We start from the raw sequence: 23,318 nt of genomic DNA on the forward strand, positions 1-23,318 counted from the left end.
GACAATGTCCCCAGTCGAAGTCAACAGCCCCCCACCTGCACTGAAAACGGTGCCTGTGGAGAACTGCTTTCCCCTCCTGAGGCGCCGGACGGTTTGCCAGAATTTCTTCGAGGCCAACCGATAGTCCTTCTCCATGGCCTCACCGAACTTCTCCCAGGACCCAGTTTTTGCCTCCGCAACAGTCCGGGCCGCATCTTGCTTAGACTGCAAATACCTGTCGGCTGCCTCTGGAGTCCCGCAAGCCAGCCAGGCCTGCTAGGACTCTTTCTTCAGCTTGACAGCATCCCTTACTTCCGGTGTCCACCACTGGGTTCGGGGGTTACCACTGCGAAAGGCACCAGAGACCTCGCGACCACAGCTCAGAGGAGCAGCAGAAACAATGGAAGTGGAAAACATGGTCCACTCGGACTCAATGTCCCCAACCTCCCTCGGTACCTGTTTGAGGTTCTCCCGGATGTGGGAGTTAAAGACTTCCCTAACGGCGGTCTCAGCCAGACGTTCCCAGCAGACCTTCACAGTACGTTTGGGTCTTCCAAGTCTTTCCGGCCTCCTTCCCCGCCAGCGAATCCAACTCACCACCAGGTAGTAATCGGTGGACAGCTCTGCCCCTCTCTTCACCTGAGTGAGTGTCCAAGACACAGGGCCGAAGGTCGTCTGAAACAACTACAAAGTTGATCATTGACCTCCTTCCTAGGGTGTCCTGATGCCATGTGTATTGATGGACACCCTTTTGCTGAAACATGGGGTTTGTTGTGGACAAACTATGACGAGCACAGAAGTCCAACAACAAAACACTACTCGGGTTCAGATCAGGGGGGACATTCCTACCAATTACACCCTTCCAGGTGCCACTGTCATTGCCCACGTGGGCATTGAAGTCCCCCGTTGGGGTACTTTCCAGTACCCCTTCGAGAGCCACCAAGAAGGTCTGGTACTCTGAACTGCTGTTTGGCCCGTAAGCCGAAACCACAGGTAGAGACCTGTCCCCCACCCGGAGGCGGAGGGACACAATCCTCCTGTCCACCGGAGTGAACTCCAACACTTCTCACGAGTAAACCCACACCAGCCCGCTGCCTCTCACCTTGAGCAACTCCAGAGTGGTAGAGAGTCCAACCCCTCTCTAAGGACTGAGTTTCAGAGGCCAGGCTATGTGTGGAGGTGAGCCCGACTATATCTAGACAGTATCTCTCAACCTCTTGCACCAGCTCAGGTTCTTTCGCTCCCAAAGAGGTGACATTCCATGTCCCAAAAGCCAAGTTCCATGACCGGGATTTGGGTCGCCGAGGCACCCGCCTTTCGACTGCCACCCAAACCACATTGCACCAGCCCCTTTTGAGGTCTCCTACGGGTGGTGGGCCCATGGGAGAGTGGTCCCACGTCGCTCCTTCGGGCTGTGCCCGACCGAGGCCCGTGGGAAGAGCCCCGGCGCCAGTCACCAGGCGCTCGCCTGCGAGCCCCAACCCCAGGCCTGGCTCCAGAGTGGGGCCCCGGTGACGCCAATCCGGGCTACGTAATTGGGTCGTTTTTTTTCCTTTGATCAGGAATCCATAAACAATATTGCGAAACCCAACCCACCCTTCACTCTCCCCTCCGTTAACACATATGACACATGAAACCACACACAATGAATACTTTGATACTTTTATTTGATTGGCTGTACGTTGGTCTGATGACGTGTAAAATAGCGATTGGTCTGGACAAATTATGGTACATCAGTAGAAGAAGAAATAGTTAGTTCCGTTGTAAACAAATAAAACTGCAGCACAGAGCGAGAGGAAATTCTAAAATGATTTTATTTCTATTATTATTGTTATTAAATGCTTGTTTGCATATCGTTTTTAAAATCCGTGCGACCAGTGCTTTATTATTGACTGAACGGACCAGGAAGAAGGATTAGGTTAATACGTGCTAACAACATTTATCCTTGGATGTACTTAAACTGAAATAACATCAGCCTTTATTTTGTCTGGAGACTTCTGCTTGCTCACGCAGAACAGCCGGACGGACTGCGGTCCAAACTCTTCTCTGGACCGCACACTGTAATAAAGCACCCTCCCTTACCTGCAAACACGAAGTTACAAGTCCGGCTGCTCTGATCAGAGACACGGTTCACTCGTGTAGAGCAGCAGGTTCATTTTAACAGCCACAGATCTTTTTACAGAGTAGGTTGTGGCTAAATCTCTCTGTAAACACTACAAAGAATAATGTCAGACACAACGTATGAGGGAAAAGAAGGTTACAAAAGGAAATGTGAAATTAAAATATGTAGAGCCTGAGCAGATCTCCACGCTACGTAGTTTATCCAAGTGGGGTAACCGTAGTGTGAAGTCATCATTTGTGTCAGGCCGAACTGTTTTGGTATCTACACTGTAATGGCTCTGGCAGTGTTTTTCTTCTTCTTCTTTCTCTTTCGGCTTTTCCCATCAGGGGTCGCCACAGCGAATCATCCTTTTCCACCTCACTCTATCATGGACATCTTCTACCCTAACATTAGCCAACTTCATGTCCTCTGTTAAGACATCCATATATCTCCTCTTTGGCCGTCCTCTTGCCCTCCTGCCAGGCAGCTCCATCTCCAACATCCTTCTACCAATATATCCACTATCCCTCCTCTGAACATGTCCAAACCATCTCAGTCTGGCTTCTCTGACTTTGTCGCTAACACAGGCCACATGAGCCGTCCCTCTGATGTACTCGTTCCTTATCCTGTCTAACCTGGTCACTCCTAAGGAGAACCTCAACATCTTCATCTCCGCTACCTCCATCTCAGCCTCTTGTCTCTGTCTCACTGCTACCGTCTCTAACCCATAGAGCAGAGCTGGTCTCACCACTGTCTTGTACACCTTTCCTTTGAGTCTTGCTGGCACTCTTCTGTCACACAACACTCCTGACACTTTCTTCCACCCGCTCCAACCTGCCTGCACTCGCCTCTTCACCTCTTTTCCACACTCCCCATCACACTGAACTGTTGACCCCAAGTACTTAAACTCCTGCACCTTCTCCACCTCAGCCCCCTGTAACCTAACGCTTCTACCTTGATCCCTCTCGTTCAGACACATGTATTCTGTCTTACTACGACTGACCTTCATGCCTCTTCTTTCCATAGCAAACCTCCACCTCTCTAACTGTTCCTCCACCTGCTCTCTACTCTCACTGCAAATTACAATGTCATCCGCAAACATCATTGTCCAGGGAGATTCCTGTCTTACCTCGTCTGTCAGCCTGTCCATCAGCATAGCAAACAAAAAAGGACTCAAAGCTGATCCTTGGTGTAGTCCCACCTCCACCTTGAACTCCTCTGTCTGACCTACAGCACATCTCACCACCGTCATACTTCTCTCATACATGTCCTGAACTACTCTGACATACTTCTCTGGCACTCCAGACGACCTCATACAGTACCACAGCTCCTCCCTCGGCACCCTGTCATACGCCTTCTCTAAATCTACGAACACACAATGCAGCTCCTTCTGACCTTCTCTGTACTTTTCCATCAACATTCTCAAAGCAAAAATGGCATCAGTGGTGCTCTTACGGGGCATGAAACCATACTGCTGCTCACAAATCTCCACCTTCTTCCTAAGCCTGGCTTCCACTACTCTTTCCCACAGCTTCATTGTGTGGCTCATCAACTTTATTCCTCTATAGTTGCTGCAGTTCTGCGTGTCACCCTTGTTCTTAAAGATCGGGACCAGAACGCTTCTCCTCCATTCCTCAGGCATCTTCTCACTCTCTAAAATCCTATTGAACAAACTCGTTAGAAATTCCACTGCTGTCTCTCCTAAGCACTTCCATACCTCCACAGGTACGTCATCAGGACCAACGGCCTTTCCGCTCTTCATCCTTTTCAGAGCCTTCCTAACCTCATCCTTTCCAATCTCTGCTACTTCCTGCTCCACAACAACCACATCTTCCTCCCTTCTTTCCCTGTCATTTTCCACGTTCATCAGCTCCTCAAAATACTCCTTCCATCTTTTCTGTACACTCTCCTGAGTTGTTAGCACCTTTCCATCTCTGTCCTTAATCACCCTTATCTGTTGCACGTCCTTCCCATCTCTGTCTCTCTGTCTGGCTAGTCTGTACGGCTCTGGCAGTGTTTTTAAGATGGTAAAATCCTGTCTTAACAGTATTTTTAATGTGTGGATAAAATTGAGCTCAGATTTAAAAAGTACGCTCAGGTTTATCACACAGTGAGAAGGTTTAAAATTCTGAAGATGTTGTAAAACCTTTCTCTCGTCTTCAGAACCGATACTTAATAAACTTAAAAAAATAAAAAATAACCGATACTTAAAACTTCAGTTTTGTCCTGGTTGAGCTGTAGGAAGTTTTCTGCCTTCCACGACTTTATATCTAAAATACATTTTAAGAGTGTTAATAGGTTCAAGGTCATCAGGAGATACAGCATTGTAGAGTTGTGTATCATCAGCATAGCTGTGAAAGTCAATGCCGTGTCTCCTGATGACATCACCAAGAGGAGACATATACAAGTTAAACAGTGTAGAACCAAATTCGACCCATTGGGGAACCCCACAACTTAATTCATGGATTGCTGAAGAGCATGTATCCATACTTACATAAAAGTGTTGGTCTGTAAGGTAAGAATAAAACCACTTCTGAACATTTCCAGAGAGGCCCACTAGACTCCTACGTCTGTCCAATCAACTGTATCTAAGATCCAGCAGCACCAGAACAGAAAGTTTCTGTGAGTCTAATTTTTAAGATCATTAATAATCTTTAAAAGAGCTGTCTCTGTTCTGTGATTTGTCCTAAAACCAGATTGATATTTTTCTAAAATCTAAAAATTTTAGATAAATTTTAAAAACTCATGAAGTTGAGTAGCAACACTTTTCTCTATAAATTCACTTAAAAACAGTAAGTTGGATACAGCTCTGCAGTTATTCAGAGTATTTGGATCTAAATATTTAATAGAATATAATATCTAATACTCATACCGACTAATAGAGCAAAGTCATAGCAGATATGTTTTGGTTTTTTTTTACTTGTCCTGTCCGAGCAGACAAATGGGAGCTGAAGGCCTCTAGTGTTGGACATATTTTACTCTTACAACATGGGGTTATGAATCATCTGACACGCATGGTGTATATTTGATTAAACCCCTTTTTTAAATTTCTCTAAACTTTATTTATATTCATTATATTTGCAACCGCTTTTTGTTGGACCAGATGGAAAAGAGGAAGAGGGAAGAAGAGAGAAGGATGTTGGGGGGATGGATAGGAGGATGATTATCGAATGGGGGGGGGGGGGGGGGGGTAAAATCATAAAGCATCATGGAAGTTTATAATCATTACTGTCAGGTTTGGAAGTATAATGCATTCAGATAAGTTGTGTAAGATGTAGAATAAGTTCTGAACCAGCAAAAGCAGATGAGAGTATTAATTATTCTGTTATACTTAGTTTTAAAAATGTTGCAGCTACAATAAATGTCAAGAGGTGAATTAGATTTTTCTAAGATCATTAAGAGTTCATATTTTTATTGGGATTAAGGCAGCTTTGACATAGAAAGGGGGAACTGAAAACCTTCCAAATCCATCTGGCATTTTCATTGCCGTTTTGCAGGAATATTTCTGGTAAACTGTACTGATGCTTATAAATCAAGCTGGTACAGAAGGACAGATTGTTCCTGCTCCCTTTTGTCTTTATACTATATTAGGAAAATATTATTTTCTTTGCTCCCTCTTTATCATATACCAGCAGAGCACTGTTTACAAAGCTCTTGTCAATACAAAAAATACCTTTTCTGACCTCAAGAAAGTTATTAAAGGGTCTTTCCGTCCATCCATCCGTCCGTCCATCTTCCTCCGCTTATCCAGGACCGGGTCGCGGGGGCAGCAGTCTAAGCAAAGATGCCCAGACTTCCCTCGCCCCAGCCATTTCCTCCAGCTCCTCTGAGGGACCCCAAGGTGTTGCCAGGCCAACGGACAGACATAATCTCTCCAGCGTGTCCTGGGTCTTCCCCTGGGTCTCCGCCCAGTGGGACATGCCCGAAACACCTCCACGGGGGGCATCCGGACTAGATGCCCGAGCCACCTCAACTGGCCCCTCTGGATGTGGAGAAGAAGCGGTTCTACTCCGAGGTCTCTGCAGGTGACAGAGACACACACACACACCCCCCCCTCATCCCTAAGGGAGCGCCCAGCCACCCTACAGAGGAAGCTCATTTCAGCCACTTGTATTCAGGACCTCGTTCCTTCAGCTCATGACCATAGGTGAGTATTGGAACGAAGATCGACCGGTAAATTGGGAGTTTTTCTTTTTGCCTCAGCTCTCTCTTCACCACAATGGACCAATACAGCGACCGCATAACTACAGACGCCGCTCTGATCTGCCTGTCAATCTCATGCTCCAGTCTTCCCTCGCTCGTGAAAAAGACCCCAAGGTATTTAAACTCCTCCACCAGGAGATGGCAAATTACCTTTCTAGGGCCTTTATTATGCTAAATATGTTTTTTGAGCTTTTAAGTGTATCATAATGTAAATTCCTCACCAAACACAACCCCAAAGTGGTATTTTGATCTTTTCAGGCATTTTCTGAGTATTTCTCTAAAACCCTGCTCTCTGAGCACCAGCCCCTCCTAACCCGTGAAAGCGAGTCTGCATAGCCAGCACGGCCTCCAGGCTCACGCTCACTTTCTCCTCAGTGCTAGCTGGATTTGGCCAAAATGCTTTCATTTTCTAGGCTCAATATGAACATCCATCTTTTTTTTTTTTTTTTTTTTTCCTTTTTTTTAACTTGTCCTGTCCAACAGCTAGGCAAACAGATGAGAGCTGAGGGCCTCTTGTGTTGGACATATTTTATTCTAACAAGAGGGGTTATTCATCTTCAGACAAACCAAAGGTATGTCTGAATAAACCCCTTTTGTAATTGAGGCCAAACTTTATTAATTTCAATCATGTTTGAAAATCTTTGGTGTTGGACCGGACGGAAAAGGAAAGAGGGGAACAAGAGAGAGGGACGTTAGAGAGAGGGGGGGGTAGGAGGGTGATAATAGGAGGGGAAGGGGGGTAAGACCATGAAGCAGCATAGAGCAGGCAGGTTTACTGGTTGTTTATCGTTACGGTACGGTTCAAATGTAGTACAAAAAGGGCGGGGCCTGTTCACACACACTCAAATATTATCAACACACCTGCTAGCCGCAGAAATGTCCACATGTCAACATGCACACAAAACAGATAGTGTTCACGAACGCATACTTATGCCTTTAAACCAACTAGTGTGAAATCTTTCATTCATTCAATCATGCAAACTATTAGTGCAAAGGTGAGCTAACACCTGTGCTCAGGTGAGTGTTTATGTTCTTCTAAAATGGATGGTGGAATGTGAAAAGAAGGAGGAGGAGCGCCCAGCCACCCCCACACCCATACCCCCGCCGCAGCAGCAGCGGCAGCCGGAATTCCCCCAGCGCCACACGGGAACAGGCAGGGAACAACCGCCCCCCGGGCGACCAAGACCGCCACCCAGGCCAGGGCCAGCAGGACCGCCGCGAGGCCCCCAGAGCCAGAGAGCAGGGAGGCGCAGAGGGAAAGAGAGCGCCGCCCCAGCCCAGCCAGGAAAGCAGCCCCCCGCCGCGCCGGAAGAGCCCAACGCAGGGCCCCACCGGAGAGGGACGCCCACAGCCCCAGACGAGCACCCCACCACCACCCAGGAGTTCCGGGCATCCCCCCGCCCCGACCCCAGGTACGAGCCAGGACCCCCCAAGGGAGACCCGCTCCGCACTCCAGGCAGCCACCCACCCGGCCCACGGTTGGTCCAGGTAGGAGCAAGGCAGGGGCCCGCCGCCCCCGCCCAGGAGGGGGGAACCCCGGGGAAAAAAGGGCGGCCCATAAGGGATGTTATGAACATCCATCTTTGTAAAAGTTTGGATGATGTTTGTGGGCGAAACACAGACACACTGCCGAGGCCGACTCTAGGTTGACATCATGAAATGGGCGGCACCCACACGGAGCAAAAGGCTGTGCTTCAGAGTTCAAGTGGTCTTATTTCCAGGTCGGAAAAGACGAGACCTCAGGAAAATGACTAATATTTAATAAAAAATGTGTTCTTTGGTGTGTCAAAGGTAATTTATTATCATATGCATACTGTTTACTATGAGGCTTAAGAAATTTGGTATAGGCCCATTAAACCTTTCAGAGTAAACTATATCCGTATAAATGATAATATATAAAATGGCTACTGAATTGATTTCATTTGGTTGGAGCTGGAAGTAAGCCACTTTCCATGGGTGACATCACACTCACTTGGTCCAGTTCTCATTTACAGTCAATGCTTGAGACCACTAGCTTTTATTGAAGCATGAAGAATGACTAACAGCTGTTAATTTCTCTATAGAGGTCTATGGGATTTTAGCTTCTTGGAGCCAGCAGGTACTTCCTGTTTGGAACGTCATGGGGGGAGGGGTCACTCAGTCCAGTTTTTTCGATACAGTCAATGATATAAACCATTATGGAAGTGTGTTTGTGATGCTTGAATCAACAGTTCAATGCAGTGGTTGTAAAACTGGGGTGGTGCAGAGGCATCTCGGTGGGGGTGTGAGTCACCCGGTGGGACAAGGCTGGGAGGAGGGGGCCATATTTGGACGTCGGAATTCTTTTTGCGGTGAAACATGAAAGACCTCATATCCGTGGGTCTTGCATCACTTGCATTAACCTAATCCTAACCGTGACATTTGAAAACATAATTATTGTTGTTAACGGCGGTTCTAACGTCTTATAAGAACGGTAATGCCGTTGATGCTTGAGTTGATGATTGGATACCTACACCTGCCTTTCTTTCTTCTATACATTGCATGTATAGTGGATGTAATGCCTCCGCGCCTCCCAGGGTGGCGCCCCACAGGTTGACAACATACAAAGTGAATGATCCTTTATGTAATTTATTTATTCCTTGTATAAAGGATCATTCACTTTGTACGTGTCTTCCCTGCGAGGATTTTTCTTATTCCCCAGACAACAGAGCTCATTACGACTGGCTGCAGATCCATATAACGCAGCAGCAGCTGCTGGTTTGAGCTCTGCTGAGGAGGATCAGTTCAATGAAATCACTCAGACTCCACCCTGAAGGCCCGTTCACACCGGGACGAATTTCGCCGGTTTAACGCCTCGTGACTAAACAAAGGGCACCAATGTGAGTGTACACACCGACGCGAAAAAACGCCACGCGTCAAAGCGTCAAAAAAAAAAAACGCCTCGGGTTCGTTTTTTTTTTTCGACGCCTCGCGGCACGCGCTTGCACACACACACGCGGGCGCGCGGCTCCAGCACATACACATTCCTCTTCCACAACAGTGGGTACAGACGATCCCGACTCCATTGCCTTCTTAAAATGAGAAGATTGTAATTGTGCTGCTCCTTTGTGAAAATAAATTTAATATTACAAAAAGAGCTCCGCTTTTGACAACACTGTTGTTGACATCCATTGTTAACGTTGGCTCCGCAAACAACAAGTGACGTCGTTCACCGTTGAGTATTCTTCTGGCTTCTGCGCATGCGGGTCTCGTTTGGGTCGTGTCACGGTCACACTGGAGATCACTAAAGTTCGGATTTACTTGGAAATGTGAACGGTCTAGCAAACAATTCGGATTTTTTCAAAAAATCCGAATTGAGCATTAAGCCCTGCAGTGTGAACGTAGCCTTTGTAAGAGTTTCTGCTGTTGCCACTTTGAAATCAAAGAACAGAGCTATGCTCAGCACAACTTGAGAGTTGCAGTAACAAACCTGCAACCTGGTTTTGAAAAGAGGTATAGCACAAAGCACATTGCAGCCTTTAACACAATTTTGTGTTTCTTTTTTCATATAGGTTCAATATTATTCTTCTTACAGAGTGAACAATCCTTTATTTAATTGTTCTAGTCTCTAGCAGCAGGAATGTTTTGAGACGGTATTAAAGTTGAACATATTTGGCGTATTTTGTCACAGTTTTTTCGCGGTGGGGGGATGAACATTTTTCCCCCTCCAAAGGGGGAAAGGTAGAAAAAATACTGATATCCTAGATAGACATTTAAACACATGCTTAACCTGCATAGTCACACACAGTTCTGATCTTAAATAATTCTTTAAGGTTCTGTGAGAGAAACAGTCTGCTCTCTTTTGAGAAAAAACAGTTGGACCTTAAATTCCTGATCCTGCAACCTTGAGGGCTATAAAGGGTTTATTTTGCAGGAGTTGCTGGTTAGAGAAAGTTTAGTCCTTGTTCAAAATAAACAGTTTTTTCTCTCACATAAATAAAAGACTTTTATTAAGAAGTAGTTTAGGTTATAAAATTGTGCTTCGTCAAGAACGTTTGTCTGACTAAGAGAGAACTGGATTCTACTTTAGCCTTTTTCTTTGTGTCTGCTGTTGTCAAGCACATAAACTGAGTTGTTGTAAATACTCCAATGGTTTATTCCAAAAATACTTGTGTTTGGAATAGAATGGGTATTTTTAGATAACTCTCATCATTTTAGAAATGGGGAGTTTTGGGTTGAATTTAGCTGCAAGGTGTTTATTCAGAAGTGGTTTAATGTCTTTGTTTCCCACTCAAGGTTATCAATGAGCTGTTTTTAGCCGTGTTTAATAGAGCACCGTTCTGCTGTCCCTCTCCTCCTCCTCATGAAGTGACTCAGCGAGCTGTTTGCCTCACACAGAAATGCAAACCTCTGATGTGGGATAAACAAAGACATCCACTGTGTGTGTGTGGGGGGGCTAAAATCAGGGGATGTCCTCATGTTCATAGAAAATACTGCCTTATGTGTAAAAACCCTATGTTGGTGTTTGCATTGCCTATGAATCGTCACATGTTTGTGCTTGACTTTTCCATGTAAAGGCCACCTACCGTCCCTTCTTGAAGCAGATCCTGGAGGAGGTGTTCCGCCTCGACCGGTCTGAGTGTCCTGACATGGAGCATATGTCTGGAGGCCTGACAGAGCTGCTCAAGACGGGCTTCAGCATGTTCATGAAGGTCTCTTCACAAAATACACCCCATTTAAAAGGTTTTTTTTATCTAAGTAGAATTTGCTCTGTGGTTTTCAGAGCTCTGTGATTCTTGAAGAATGCAAGAACATTCTCTCAAAAAATAAGAAAAGATAAGTCAGTCAACTTGAGGAGGCTATTTTTCATCACTAACATGATCAGAAATTTCAAAAATTCTCCATTTTGTTTTTTTAATTCTGGAAAAACAGACATTCTCATGGTTTTTATGTGATCTCTTGCTTCTTTTTTTGTTCTCTTTTCTCTCAGACCTTTTATTGCTTTCAAATGCCCAAGTAGCGGAAAGGGACAATTATGGGTCATTTTCTAAAGTATAATTTCAGAAACAATAACAAATTTGATTCTGATTCTACAAAAAATAACAGAGGTATTTAAAAAAAAGATGTACATATTGACTTTAATCCTAAAAATCTTACCTTTTTCCAGAATTTTGACCTTATTTTCAAATATCTGACATTATTCTCCGGTTCTTACTTTCTTTTTCAAAACTTTTCTTAATTTTTTTCCCCCTTTTTTACGGTTTGACTTTGTTTTGGCAGAACTCCAATTTCTTTCTGAATTCTGACCAATTTAGAGAAAAATTTTTTATAGTTGACAGAAGTCTGGTCCCCAGCGAGAGCCGTCCCCAGAGTTCTAACCACACTACTACTTGGGGCGACAGTGGCTCAGGTGGGTGAGCGGGTCGTCCAATGATCGAAGGGTTGGCGGTTCGATTCCCCGCTCCCACCAGCCAAATGTCATTGTGTCCTTGGGCAAGACACTTCACCCTCCTTGCCTCCAGTGTGGCTCCACTGGTGTGTGAATGTGCATGAATGTCCCGGTGATGGTCAGAGGGGCCGTAGGCGCGAAATGGCAGCCACGCCTCTGTCAGTCTGCCCCAGGGCAGCTGTGGCTACAACCATAGCTTACCATCACCAAGTATGAATGAGGAGTGAATGAATAATGGACACAATGTAAGCGCTTTGGGTGTCTTGAAAAGCGCAGATAAATCTAATCCATTATTATTATTATTATTACAACTCCCAGCAACCCTCAGTGCTCCCATGAAGCCACACACCTGACTCTCTTCATCAACCATAGCTTACTATGCAAAGTATTGTTTGTGCCATTCTGCCTTCATTGGACCTGGTCTTCTGTTTCTGACTCTGTTTGCCTGCCGCCTGCCCCGACTCTTGCCTGTCAGCATGGGGAGCCGAGCCTTCAGCCACTCGGCCCTTGGAGTGTGGAACTCTCTCCCCTTGGACCTCCGTATCATTGACTTGTTACCTATCCTTAAATCCAGACTCAAACCCCACCTCTTTAAATCTGCCCTTCTTCTTTGATTGCCCATCCATCCGTTTTGCTTTTATTTATTGGTTTTATTTTTTCTGTAATGTACAGTGTCCTTGAGTGGCAAGAAAGGCACTTTCGATAAAATGGATTGTTATTATTATCTTTATCTAAATTATGGCTAATTTAGGGGACCAAAGGATTTCATTGAAAACATACTGATATGTTAAATTAAGTGTTTTCAACTAACTGAGTAAATCAGTTTGAGGTCAAATGTTTGCTTAACCCATAAGAACTCATGGTGACATCGGTGTAATCAAAAAACCATCAGTGTTCTGTTGTCCTTGGGGTTTGTAACATATCCCACGTGATTTTCCTCTAAGGAAAAATGGCTCTGGGTTCTTAGGGGTTAAATAAATGTATTAGTCTTTGATTCAATCAAAATCAAAACTTTTAATTCCAAAAAGAAATCTATTTTATCGTTTGGAAAAGCAAATACTGGGGGGAAATTCCTATTTAAATGTTTTATTTAAGACCTCTTTCTGAAGTGTCAGGCTGTTATCCCCCATCAACAGCCTGCCTGCCACATTTCACCTCACACCTCTCCCCTCCCCATCCATCCCATGTTACTGCACATGGTTCACAGAGTGTCTGAAGCTGCACACAGGTGCAGATGCTCGCTCACATGTTCCTGTGGCCTCTCTGTCTGCATATGCAAGGAAGGAGTCCACAGAATTCACTAGAAAACCTTAGCTCCCTTTTGTCTCCTCCAACACGTGTTGAAGCCTCTCTGACACGCCTCAATCCAGCCCTTTCTGCTGCACATGCACAGCCATTCTTCCCTCTTAGTTCCACCTCCAGCAGGTTTGATTGCTCAGGTTTTATTCACAGGCTTGTCCTGACAGCTGCTCTGCAGCCTGCCACTGTATAGTAACAGCCGGTACCACTCAGCAGAAGCCCTGAACTGGGCTTTGCTTTGGAAGCACACCTTTAAAAGTCAGTTTCCTCCCGTTAGGGATGGGGCACATCTGTCTTTGGGTCTGCATGTAAACACCTGTCCACACCCCCCTCAGTGTCCACGTGTCAGACATCAGTGTGAAAAGCCCTCACCCTGGGGGCTTTGTCTGCAGCCTCAGAGGCACTGAGCCGGCCGTCCCTAACAGCACAACAACACACACATCCCGCTGAGCTGTGACTCAGCCTCAGGACAAACACACACACGTCCTTTCAGCTGCAGAGGAAATCTGTCCTGGATAAAACAGTGTAGTTAGGATCTATTCTAAGAAGCATACTCTACAGCACTGACAACCTAAAAATAAAATGACCAATCGTGGATCTCTTCCCTTCATTTCAGGTGAGCCGCCCACATCCCAGTGACAACAATCTGCTCTTCCTCTTTGTGCTTGGAGGAGTCACACCTTCAGAGCTTCGTCTCATCAAGGAGACAGTTAACTCACACAAACCAGGAAGTCAGGTAAGTCAGTTAGGTTTGATCTCAATAAGTATGCAAACACAGCATACAAAACAGAAAAAGGCCAAGGATGAAGCCCTGAGGAACTCCTTATGGGTGAAAGGAGAAGAATCCAGAGTCAAATACGCTATTAAGCAGTGTTTGCTGCATAAGATGTTCAATAAAGGTCACCTTTACTATTTTATTGGTGCTACATGAATGTTTAAACCCAAACTTTAATATTTTATGGAAGTTTTTTATCCTAAAAAGTCTGGATGAAAATTTTATTTTATACGTCATGGAAATATTAGAAATTACTGTTGGCCAATTTTAGATTTAATGGAGGATGTATATTTTTGTCAAACAAATGCATGTTACTTAAAATTGACTATTGTTTGACCCAGACTTGTTAACATCACAATAAATAGGCATGTAGGAACACAGCAATGGACAGTTTAAAGTCTGTAGCTTTTAAAACAGAAAGAAACACCATTTGGAAGCATATCAATAGAAAATTTCATCTGGCTGCATCTGCAGGAGGGCCTCACCTGGGGCTTCAGGTTTGGGCTCGCCAGAGACATGAGAGGGGTTTGACTTTACTCCTTACGTTTTTTCTGTCCTGAGTTGTTTGGATGAAGACATTGAGCTGATTAGATTTTACTAATAGGATGTTAAATGTGTAAAACTGAAAAAATGCTCCTAAAAATAAACCTAGCTTCACCATGGAAGTGTTATTGCCATTTAAGAGATTAGAGGTCACCAGTAGAAAAACCACAATTCAAAACTCGGGCTTTCATCTTATTTGTCCTTTGTTTCAAATTTTAGAACAAATCTTGAAATGTTTCTATTTTACAGTTTGATTATTTTTTCTCAGGATTCTAAGTTTTTTCTACAAATTCTGATCTTAGATACTTCTGGAATTCTTTTCAGAATGTGACCTTGAAATATATAGTTTACTGACTTTAATCTCATAATTCTGAGTTTCCTCACAGATACCTGACTAAGAACGTTAGGAGGAGAATAAAGTACGGCTAGTCTTTTACTCAGTGGAACTGAAGTTCCCCCTTTATTTTCCCTGAAAACACAAATTACTTCCGCGATCGATGTCAGACCGAGCAGTCATTAGCAGAACAGTGTTAACTTAAAAATGTCTGAAGTTTACTAGATCTCCCCTGGAGCTCCTCAAATTCACAATAAATGAAATCTGCTTCCAGAAGGTGGGCACAACCTTCAAACTGTGTGTGGTTGCAGGGTTCATGTCAGCCACAGTCGTGTAAACGAGCATGTCTAGACTCCAACAACCGACTGCAACTTAGCATGGAACATGTAGACCTATATCTTTTCATAACAATACTGTCTTGGAGACCTCAACATCTCTATAAAAACACACTAGCACAGTATACTAATGCTAATTGCTAATAATTTGTGTTTCTGTGTAATATAAAACGCTCACAAATGTACAGCTAACCTTATATTGAAACTGATGTCATCATCAGATGAGGCAAACCGCTGCAAAGCAAACTCCTCCATCTGACGCCTGAGCCTTGCTAGTTCAGAGCAGGGATCCTCGTTTCCACTCAGGCTACGTTTAGGGCAGCCGGCTCAGTAGTAGAGCAGTAGTCATGGTCAGAACAGACTACATCCATAGTCTGCTCCTGTCAGTCATCACAGGCTGGGTTTGGTCCCCCAGGACATCTGGAAGGGGGGAAAAGAGGGACAGCTCCTCTTCTTCAACGCCATCGCCCATCTGGATTTGATCAGGTCATCAGGAATATGCTGAAAATAAAAACAGTCTCGCTGAATGTTTACAACACCCGCTTCTTCCATTACTCACCCACTTTTGGCAAAGTGTAGAAACTCAATAAGGAGTTACATTTAGCTGATGCTGTGCATTCAGGGATACCGCAGTAGCAGCTTGATGTGCTGTTCCATCATTTTTGGAAGGCGGAGTAACTCAGCTATCTTATTTTTAACCAGAAATGCATGACACAGTTCTGCACAGCCCATTATGTTCTTGTAGTGAGGGTTTCACTGTGTGACCTTTAACATTGAGAGCATCTTCATTGTACACATGCTCTGACACAGCTGCACATGTGCCTCAGAAAGTAATGGTGGGGGCATCTAATGGACACATTATGGTGCACAAACACAGGTTTGTGTGTCTGCCCTCCTGTCTGTGCGTTTGGGTGGTCCAAGTTCTTCCTGCTTATGCAGTCCACACACTCAGACTAAACACGCAGACGAAGCGGCTTTCTCTCCTTGGGAGGAGCGCGAGGAAGACCTAAAGGGACATCAGACCGAGTAAAATGGGCTCAACCTAATAAAAGGCTTAGGGAGCCAGGCCACAGGCAATGAAAGGGTCGGCAACCACCAAAGTCTTCCTCATGTAATCAGAAGAACTAAATTTAAGACAAGCTCGTGCAATAAGGTGCAGGCCAACACACACTCCAGCAGGCTGTGCATGAGCGGAACCCAGTCCACACAAGGACTGCTGTCTGCAGCTCTGATGCTGGTGACCCGTCTGCTGGAGGAGGCTGTTGGCTTTCAGGAACTGTTCTGGTCCAGGCTCAAAGCAGTGTGCTGTCAATCACACAGATTTCAGACGGCTCTAGGAAGCTGTGCTGCTAACTGAGAATTCAGGACAAAGCAAACAGTAACTGAGTTGATTCACACTAAACAGAATCAGAAAGTGTTTGCAGCGGAGAGTTCGGCCCTTAAATTTGAACCAGCGTCTTTTATTTTGAACATGTCATTCCTCTGGGGATCCAAAGATCTGCTCTCACTAATGTGTTCAGCTTAGTTTTCTTTTTTCTGTGGAAACTTAAGACATGGAGCAATATTGTTTTGAAAAAATAAAACCATTTTTACTTAAAAAGTGCACAAATGATGGAAATTGTATCACTTGCTATTTTTCATTTAGATTTCTTTGCTATTTTTAGGTTTAACCACCATCAAGTCTACTTCATTCACATTCATAAACAGGTTTCTGCATTTAAACAAACGGCTCCTCTTTGGGTAATGAGATAGGAAAAGGAGAAGCTTTGTTTAGTAGAAAATAAACTGGGATGGACCACCAGCTCTGCTCCATTCTGATGAATGAACCTGCAGACCAACAGATCCATGAATGTCTGTGTTTTCCTGGTCTGAGCTGGAATCTGGATCAGAACCGGACGGAGGGACAGATCTGATATTGCTGCCATTTTTGTTGCACCACCAATGTTGGGTTGGGGTGCGAGGGGCTGTAAGCTGGCAGGAGTGAGCGCAAACAGGGAGTTCTCTGGAACGGCAGTCCCGCCCACAACTCAGAGGTGAATTTCCAATGAACTCCTGCTGCTCTGCAGAAACTATGTCCTAGAAAATGACACAGGTTTTTGGATTTTGGGTCAAAACAGTGCCACCATAATCAAAGGACAACTGGGAAGACTTTGTAAAGATGTTTAGAATAGAACTGTAACACTTGAGAGAAGCACATTCTGCATGTTGCTTCTGTGCCTGAATAAACATCCATGTCCCCTTTGCACGTTTGCTATGATAAATCTGTGTGTTTTTGTTTTTCCTTAACTGTGTGAAGTAGCAGCAACATGGCTTCTGATCAGGTTTCATGTTATGCTCCACTCCAGGTGCTGCTTCTCTCCACCCGATTGCTGCGGTCAACAGATATCCCTGAGCTGCTCTTTGCCACTCCACGGCTGGTGCCAGATATCGGCGTCTAAAAAGAGGGTCACGAAGGCACAGCCCTGTGAACGCTCACCTCTGCTCTCTGAACCATCAGAAATCCACATTCCTGACCTGCAGGCTTCCAATGTTAGGGCTAAAATCCATCAAGTTGTTTTCATACATGAGGCTGAGCTGTAAGTCGGCTTTTCAACACTAGTGTGAACTCTACAGCAGAGAGCACACCACCGAAAGGAAACACACCCTCTGATGGCAGCAGCATCACCTCACCACGTTCTGCCATGACGCAGAGGAGCAGAAGAATTTCACACAGTCTGCTGAGGTCTGCACTGCCGCCTCCACCTCTGCTGGAATCATCTTGGCCTGAATGAACGCAGTCATGCCAGTCGCCTCCACACTTTGCAAAACTCTGAATGACCAGGGGATTGTTCTGTAAGGAAACATCTGTGGGAAATCTCTCATCTTCATAAAAAATAAAGCAGTTTGAAAAAAGACACCCCATCTCAGTAACTAAATCTGCATCTATTAACAAGGCTTCACTTTTTTCTGATGAGGCCAGCCGCTGCAGCGTGTGGCCTCATCAGATCACAGGATCTGAAGAGCAGCTCTGAATTTATCCCTTGTCTTTGTGCTTTCATAAGAGCTGCTTTGTTCATGGAACATTCATGAGTCACACAGCTCCTGTGCATCATCCCTTTTCAGTCCCAGGCAGCCAAGACCGTTACACTGACTCCACTTTTCAAATGCAGAACTGGACCTTGTGAGCGTGACGTCTGTCATATATATCCCAACGTTAAAGTGCCTAGGATAGCACAAGGGTTAATTACAGCAGCAACCAAATGAAGTCAATTCAGTGGCCATGATGGAGCCAGACAGCATCAGTAAGCAGTAATTGGTCCGAAATCTGTCAAAAACGTTGGATGTGGGGCTCAGCAGGCACCACATACTATTGAGACACCTGACTGGCCAGTTTATAACTTCAATAACTAAAAAATAGTTATCGTGCTATCCTAGGCACTTTAACGTTGGGAGTTGGGTCATCTAGACCCACTAGACAGTGCTCTGATCCTTTTTTCTTCAATGATTTGTGATCTTCACTGGTGTCCATGGATTACATGAAATCTTTCCACCTTTATCCACCTTTGTCATGGTAGGGAGAACACGTCAGTGTAAGGGGGGGGTCATCTAAGATAGCACAAGGGTTAATTAAGAACATGTTATGTAAGGTATCAGATCCCGAATGGTTATTCTGACCAATAGAATGAGCAACAGCTGTTTATTTCTCTATAGAAGTCCATGAGATTTTGGCTTCTTGGAACCACTTCCGGTTTGGATCGACACAGGGAGGGGTCACAAATATTGTGACCCCTCCCTGTTTGACCACCGGGGGACAGTCTATCAGCTGTCCCCAACTTACCCCCTTCCTCATATAACCTCATAATACGGTGAGGGGGTGGGGGGCTTAGCCTGCGATGAGCCTTGGGGGGGGGTTTACTAGGCAGTGGCCCCCCTCCTATGGTTGCCGTATGGAGTGGGCCCCCCCTCTTTCGGTTTTATTTGCACCTTAGACATGTAGGGCCCTTGGTAGGGGGGGTGCTTGGACATCACTGCCAGCAAGCAGCGGATGTCCTCCTAGCACCCTACCCGCCAATTTTAACCGCACCTTAGACATTTAGGGCCCCTTGGTGGGGAGGGTGAGGGGACGTCACTGTGAGTAATCAGGAGATGTCCCCTTAGTGCCCTACCCGCCAATTTTGACTGCACCCCCCTTAGTACACACACCCCTCCCCCCTCAATATATACATCCCAACATAAACACACACACATGCACACACACACCATCTCAAACACACATACACGCACACACATTTTGCAAGGAAGGTGGGACCTGGGTCCATCTGTCCCCTGCCTCTTCCCTGGTGGGGGGTGCGGGCCCCTTTGCAACGGCGGCCGTGTCCCCGGGGTGCCGGCTTCCTGGGCCCGGCGGTGCTCTCTCCGCGCGGTGGGGGAGTTCACATTACATCTGAGCCGGGGGTGTCTGGTCCCTGGGGGGTGGGTTCTGGTCCTTGCTCCTGAGTGCTGGGCCCCGCCAAATTTCCAACTGTGGCCGAGCCTGGTCGGGCCATATTTATAACACCCCTTGTGGGCCCTCTTTTTTTCCCCGGGGTTCCCCCCTCCTGGGCGGGGGCGGCGGGCCCCCTGCCTCGCTCCTCCCTGGACCAACCGTGGGCCGGGCGGGTGGCTGCCTGGAGTGCGGAGCGGGTCTCCCTTGGGGGGTCCTGGCTCGTACCTGGGGTTGGGGCGGGGGGATGCCCGGAACTCCTGGGTGGTGGTGGGGTGCTCGTTTGGGGCTGTGGGCGTCCTTCTCCGGTGGGGCTCTGCGTTGGGTTCTCCCGGCGCGGCGGGGGGGGCTGCTCTCCTGGTTGGGCTGGGGCGGCGCTCTCTTTCCCTCCGTGCTTCCCTGGCCTCTGGCTCTGGGGGCCTTGCGGCGGCCCTGCTGGCCCTGGCCTGGGTGGCGGGCTTGGTCGCCCGGGCGGCGGTTGTTCCCTGCCGGTTCCCGTGTGGCGTTGGGGGGATTCCGGCTGCCGCTGCGGTGGGGGTCTTGGGGTGGGGATGGCTGGGCACTCTCCCTCCTTCTTTTCACGTTCCACCATCCATTTTAGAAGAACATAAACACTCACCTGAGCACTGGTGTTAGCTCACCTTTGCACTAACAGTTTGCATGACTGAATGACTGAAATATTTCACACTAGTTGGTTTTAAGGCATAAGTATGCGTGTGAACACTATCTGTTTTGTGTACATGTCGACAGGTGGACATTTTTGCAGCTAGCAGGTGTGTTTATAACATTTGAGTGTGTGTGTGGACAGGCCCCGCCCTTTTTGTACTACATTTGAACCTTACCATAATGATTAACAACCAGTAAACTTGTTGCTGTATGCTGCTTCATGGTCTTCTTATCCCCCTTCCCCTCCTATTATCACCCCCTACCCCCCCTCTCTCTAGCGACCCTCTCTTTTCTTCCCCTCTTTCCTTTTCCGTCCGGTCCAACACCAAAGATTTTCAGACATGATTGAAATTAATAAAGTTTGGCCTCAATTACAAAAGGGGTTTATTCAGACATACCTTTGGTTTGTCAGAAGATTAATAACCCCTCTTGTTAAAGCAAAATATGTCCAACACAAGAGGCCCTCAGCTCTCGTCTGTCTGCCCAGCTGTTGGACAGGACAAGTTAAAAAAAAATTAAAAAAGTTGATATTTTAAAAAAAATGAATGTAAATAAATTTTGGGGCAATAATGGTTCAGACACAGTGCATTGTGGTCTATGTTTGACAATTTTGTGAGCATATAATATTGATGCACACTAGTTTTTCGCAAAGACTTCTGGGAAATGGTAGTGGAATTTGGAATTGTTGATTCGGACAGCACCAGAAAATGGTGAACGCTCTATATAGTGATTAGGGAAGGAATTCTGACGCAACCTTAGTCTTTTCATCAGCCTCATGCATCTGAGCAACAAACAATAATTTGTTTTGAAACATTTATTATGCACAAAATTGTAACCAAATAAATAAGACTAGGCCCTCTGGACATTTACATTTGTATAAAGTGCAATAGTGGTCGTGACCAACATATGCTACATCTCTTCTCCCATGGTGGAGCTGCAAAATACAAACACCATATTTACACATGAGATGCTGACATCACAGCTCTGGGTGAAGATGCTGGTACGACTCCAGGCAGTCTGAAGAGCTGCCACAGACACCCCCATGCCAACACACTGCATCCCCATGCCAGGAGAGCCTCAGGGACAGTTTGTAACGAAGCTCAGTCAGACCTGGGTTCCACACCTTCAGCTGCTCCTCTCCTCCTCAGCTGATGTTGAACCTCCCCCCAGGATGTCTTCCATCTGACACGGTGGGCTCCTCCCCGACAAGCCGCGTCTCCTTCCTGCTGACTGTTCATGCCTCGTCTGCCCTCTCCGCTTCAGTGGAGAAGCATGAATCTTAACTCTGACCGGTCCAGATCACCTCTCAGCTCCCTTCACACCGAGGTGACAGTCCTGACTTTAGCCGACAGCGCCTGCTTGAAGCGCCTCTTCAGGTCCTGCATATTGGGGGATTTGGGCCGGGGGATGAGTGGTGAGCGTCTCTTCTCTGGGGCAGCGCTGGCGCCAGTGTGTGGCGAGCTGGATGGGGCGGGGGGCTGCTTGGCCAGCTGGCAGCAGAGCCTGTGGAACGCTCCGTGCACTTGGTTGTAGTCCTCGCTGGCGGACACTTCATAGAAGGAGCATCCCAGGGCTCCAGCCAGGAGGGGGCCCTGCTGGGAGTCCACTCTCCTCAGGTGCAACAGGTCAGCTTTGTTGGCCAGCAGGATCACAGGGGGCACAATGGCGCCTCCTGCCCGGACAACCAGCTGGTGCAGCTGACTGATCAGATCAAAACTGCGGCGGTCTGTCACAGAGTAAACCAGCACCACAGCATCCGCCCACTGGATGGAGCAGGTCACATGGTCAGGCAGCTTGACGCCGTTATTAGTCATCTAAGGAGCAAAGAAAGAATTATGTCAATGGTTTTACACAAGGAGGGTCCATTCAGAGCAGGCTTTCTACACCTGAACTTTAGTACGGTCTGGAATGCTGTGTGGGGCAGACAAATGGGATTACTGAACCAGCTATCCTCCTATGCTGTCCCAGACAGCCATTACCCCAAATGAGAGCTTATTAAAGATGGGTGGAATGAAGGCAATCCTTCAGGGAAAATGACATCTTCAATTACAGGAGGTTGGAAGGTTCCATTTAAAGAGGATGAGGGGGCATCCAGTCAGCCAGCCTAACCCACAAATGTTTTCTTCTGAGAAGCAGCACCCACCTCTCCCCCAGGCGTGTCCTGAACCTGAATGGTGACTTGTTCTCCGTCCACCTGAACTTCTCTGGAGTACAGATTACCTGCGTGCGCAAAAGGAAAACCTCAGAAATTACAAGCCAAATTTCACCATGAAGCTTCTTTTCTTCCGAAACTCACCAGCATTTCTCTCGTAGTCTCCAATGAAGCGCCTGGTCAGGAACCTCACCACCAGCGCTGCAGAAACACCGCAGTGGTTATTCATGGCTGCGCCTGAAGCCCACCTTTGGACAGACCGGTTTGCATTCTTACCCGTCTTCCCCACTCCGCTTCCCCCTACGACAGCGATCTTAATGACCCGGCTGAGCGGCTGGTTCTCCGGAGCGCAGAACTCCGTGATGGTCGTCATGTTCTGGATCAGCCTCATGGTTCTCCTCCTGAGAGAACAAAAGATCCGGCAAAGTTCTGCTACAAACAGTCTCCACGCAGTCTCCACTGGCACAGACTGAGCTCCAGACGCCGCGCGCGCGCAGCTTTTAAGGCGCTCGCGCGCTACTCACAGCTGATTGGATGGTGGGATCCCCGTCGCCTCCCCCCTCCCCCGCCCACACGTGGACGCAGCAGTTATGCTGTGAAGTAAATGAAGCGACATATGGGAGGAGAACCTGCCCGGAGGTTCTGTCTGTCTGTCTGCCTGCCTGCCTGTCTGCCTGCCTGCCTGCCTGCCCGTCGGTCTTTCTGCCTGTCTGTCTGCCTGCCTGCCTGTCGGTCTTTCTGCCTGCCTGCCTGCCTGCCTGCCTGTCTGCCTGCCTGCCTGCCTGTCTGTCGGTCTGTCTGTCTGCCTGCCTGCCTGTCTGCCTGCCTGCCTGCCTGTCTGTCTGCCTGCCTGCCCGTCGGTCTTTCTGCCTGTCTGTCTGCCTGCCTGCCTGTCGGTCTTTCTGCCTGCCTGCCTGCCTGCCTGCCTGTCTGCCTGCCTGCCTGCCTGCCTGTCTGCCTGCCTGCCTGCCTGTCTGTCGGTCTGTCTGTCTGCCTGCCTGCCTGTCTGCCTGCCTGCCTGCCTGTCTGTCTGCCTGCCTGCCCGTCGGTCTTTCTGCCTGT

At 46.9% G+C, this 23,318-nt stretch overlaps 2 protein-coding genes across 2 annotated transcripts in view; one reads left to right on the forward strand and one right to left on the reverse strand.

Annotated features, from left to right (window-relative positions):
• Positions 1-17,870, forward strand: part of scfd2 (sec1 family domain containing 2) — a 124,508-nt gene extending 106,638 nt beyond the window's left edge. Inside the window, exons 7-9 of the mRNA XM_004067569.4 lie at positions 10,819-10,953; positions 13,606-13,725; positions 17,322-17,870. Of these exons, the coding sequence (XP_004067617.1) occupies positions 10,819-10,953; positions 13,606-13,725; positions 17,322-17,414 (348 nt within the window). The 3' untranslated portion in view covers positions 17,415-17,870. The remainder of the gene's footprint in view (positions 1-10,818; positions 10,954-13,605; positions 13,726-17,321) is intronic.
• Positions 17,871-20,903: 3,033 nt separating this feature from the next.
• rasl11b (RAS like family 11 member B) lies at positions 20,904-22,765 on the reverse strand. The gene is made up of 4 exons (XM_004067568.4): positions 22,533-22,765; positions 22,401-22,457; positions 22,248-22,324; positions 20,904-21,918 (listed from the first exon to the last, which is right to left on the reverse strand). The coding sequence occupies exons 1-4, from the start codon at positions 22,645-22,647 to the stop codon at positions 21,421-21,423; spliced, it is 747 nt and encodes a 248-aa protein (XP_004067616.1). The 5' UTR covers positions 22,648-22,765; the 3' UTR covers positions 20,904-21,420.
• Between the last annotated feature and the right edge of the window lie 553 nt (positions 22,766-23,318).

The sequence above is a fragment of the Oryzias latipes genome, chromosome 4 (assembly GCF_002234675.1).
Source record: "Oryzias latipes chromosome 4, ASM223467v1".
Lineage (NCBI taxonomy): Eukaryota > Metazoa > Chordata > Actinopteri > Beloniformes > Adrianichthyidae > Oryzias > Oryzias latipes.

Coding starts and splice junctions, on each gene's coding strand:
- rasl11b (XM_004067568.4), bottom strand. CDS start 22,647: ATGAGGCTGATCCAGAACATGACGACCATCACGGAGTTCTGCGCTCCG. Junction 22,325..22,400: donor AGACTACGAGAGAAATGCTG/GTGAGTTTCGGA, acceptor TTGCGCACGCAG/GTAATCTGTACTCCAGAGAA. Junction 21,919..22,247: donor AGGACACGCCTGGGGGAGAG/GTGGGTGCTGCT, acceptor TTTGCTCCTTAG/ATGACTAATAACGGCGTCAA.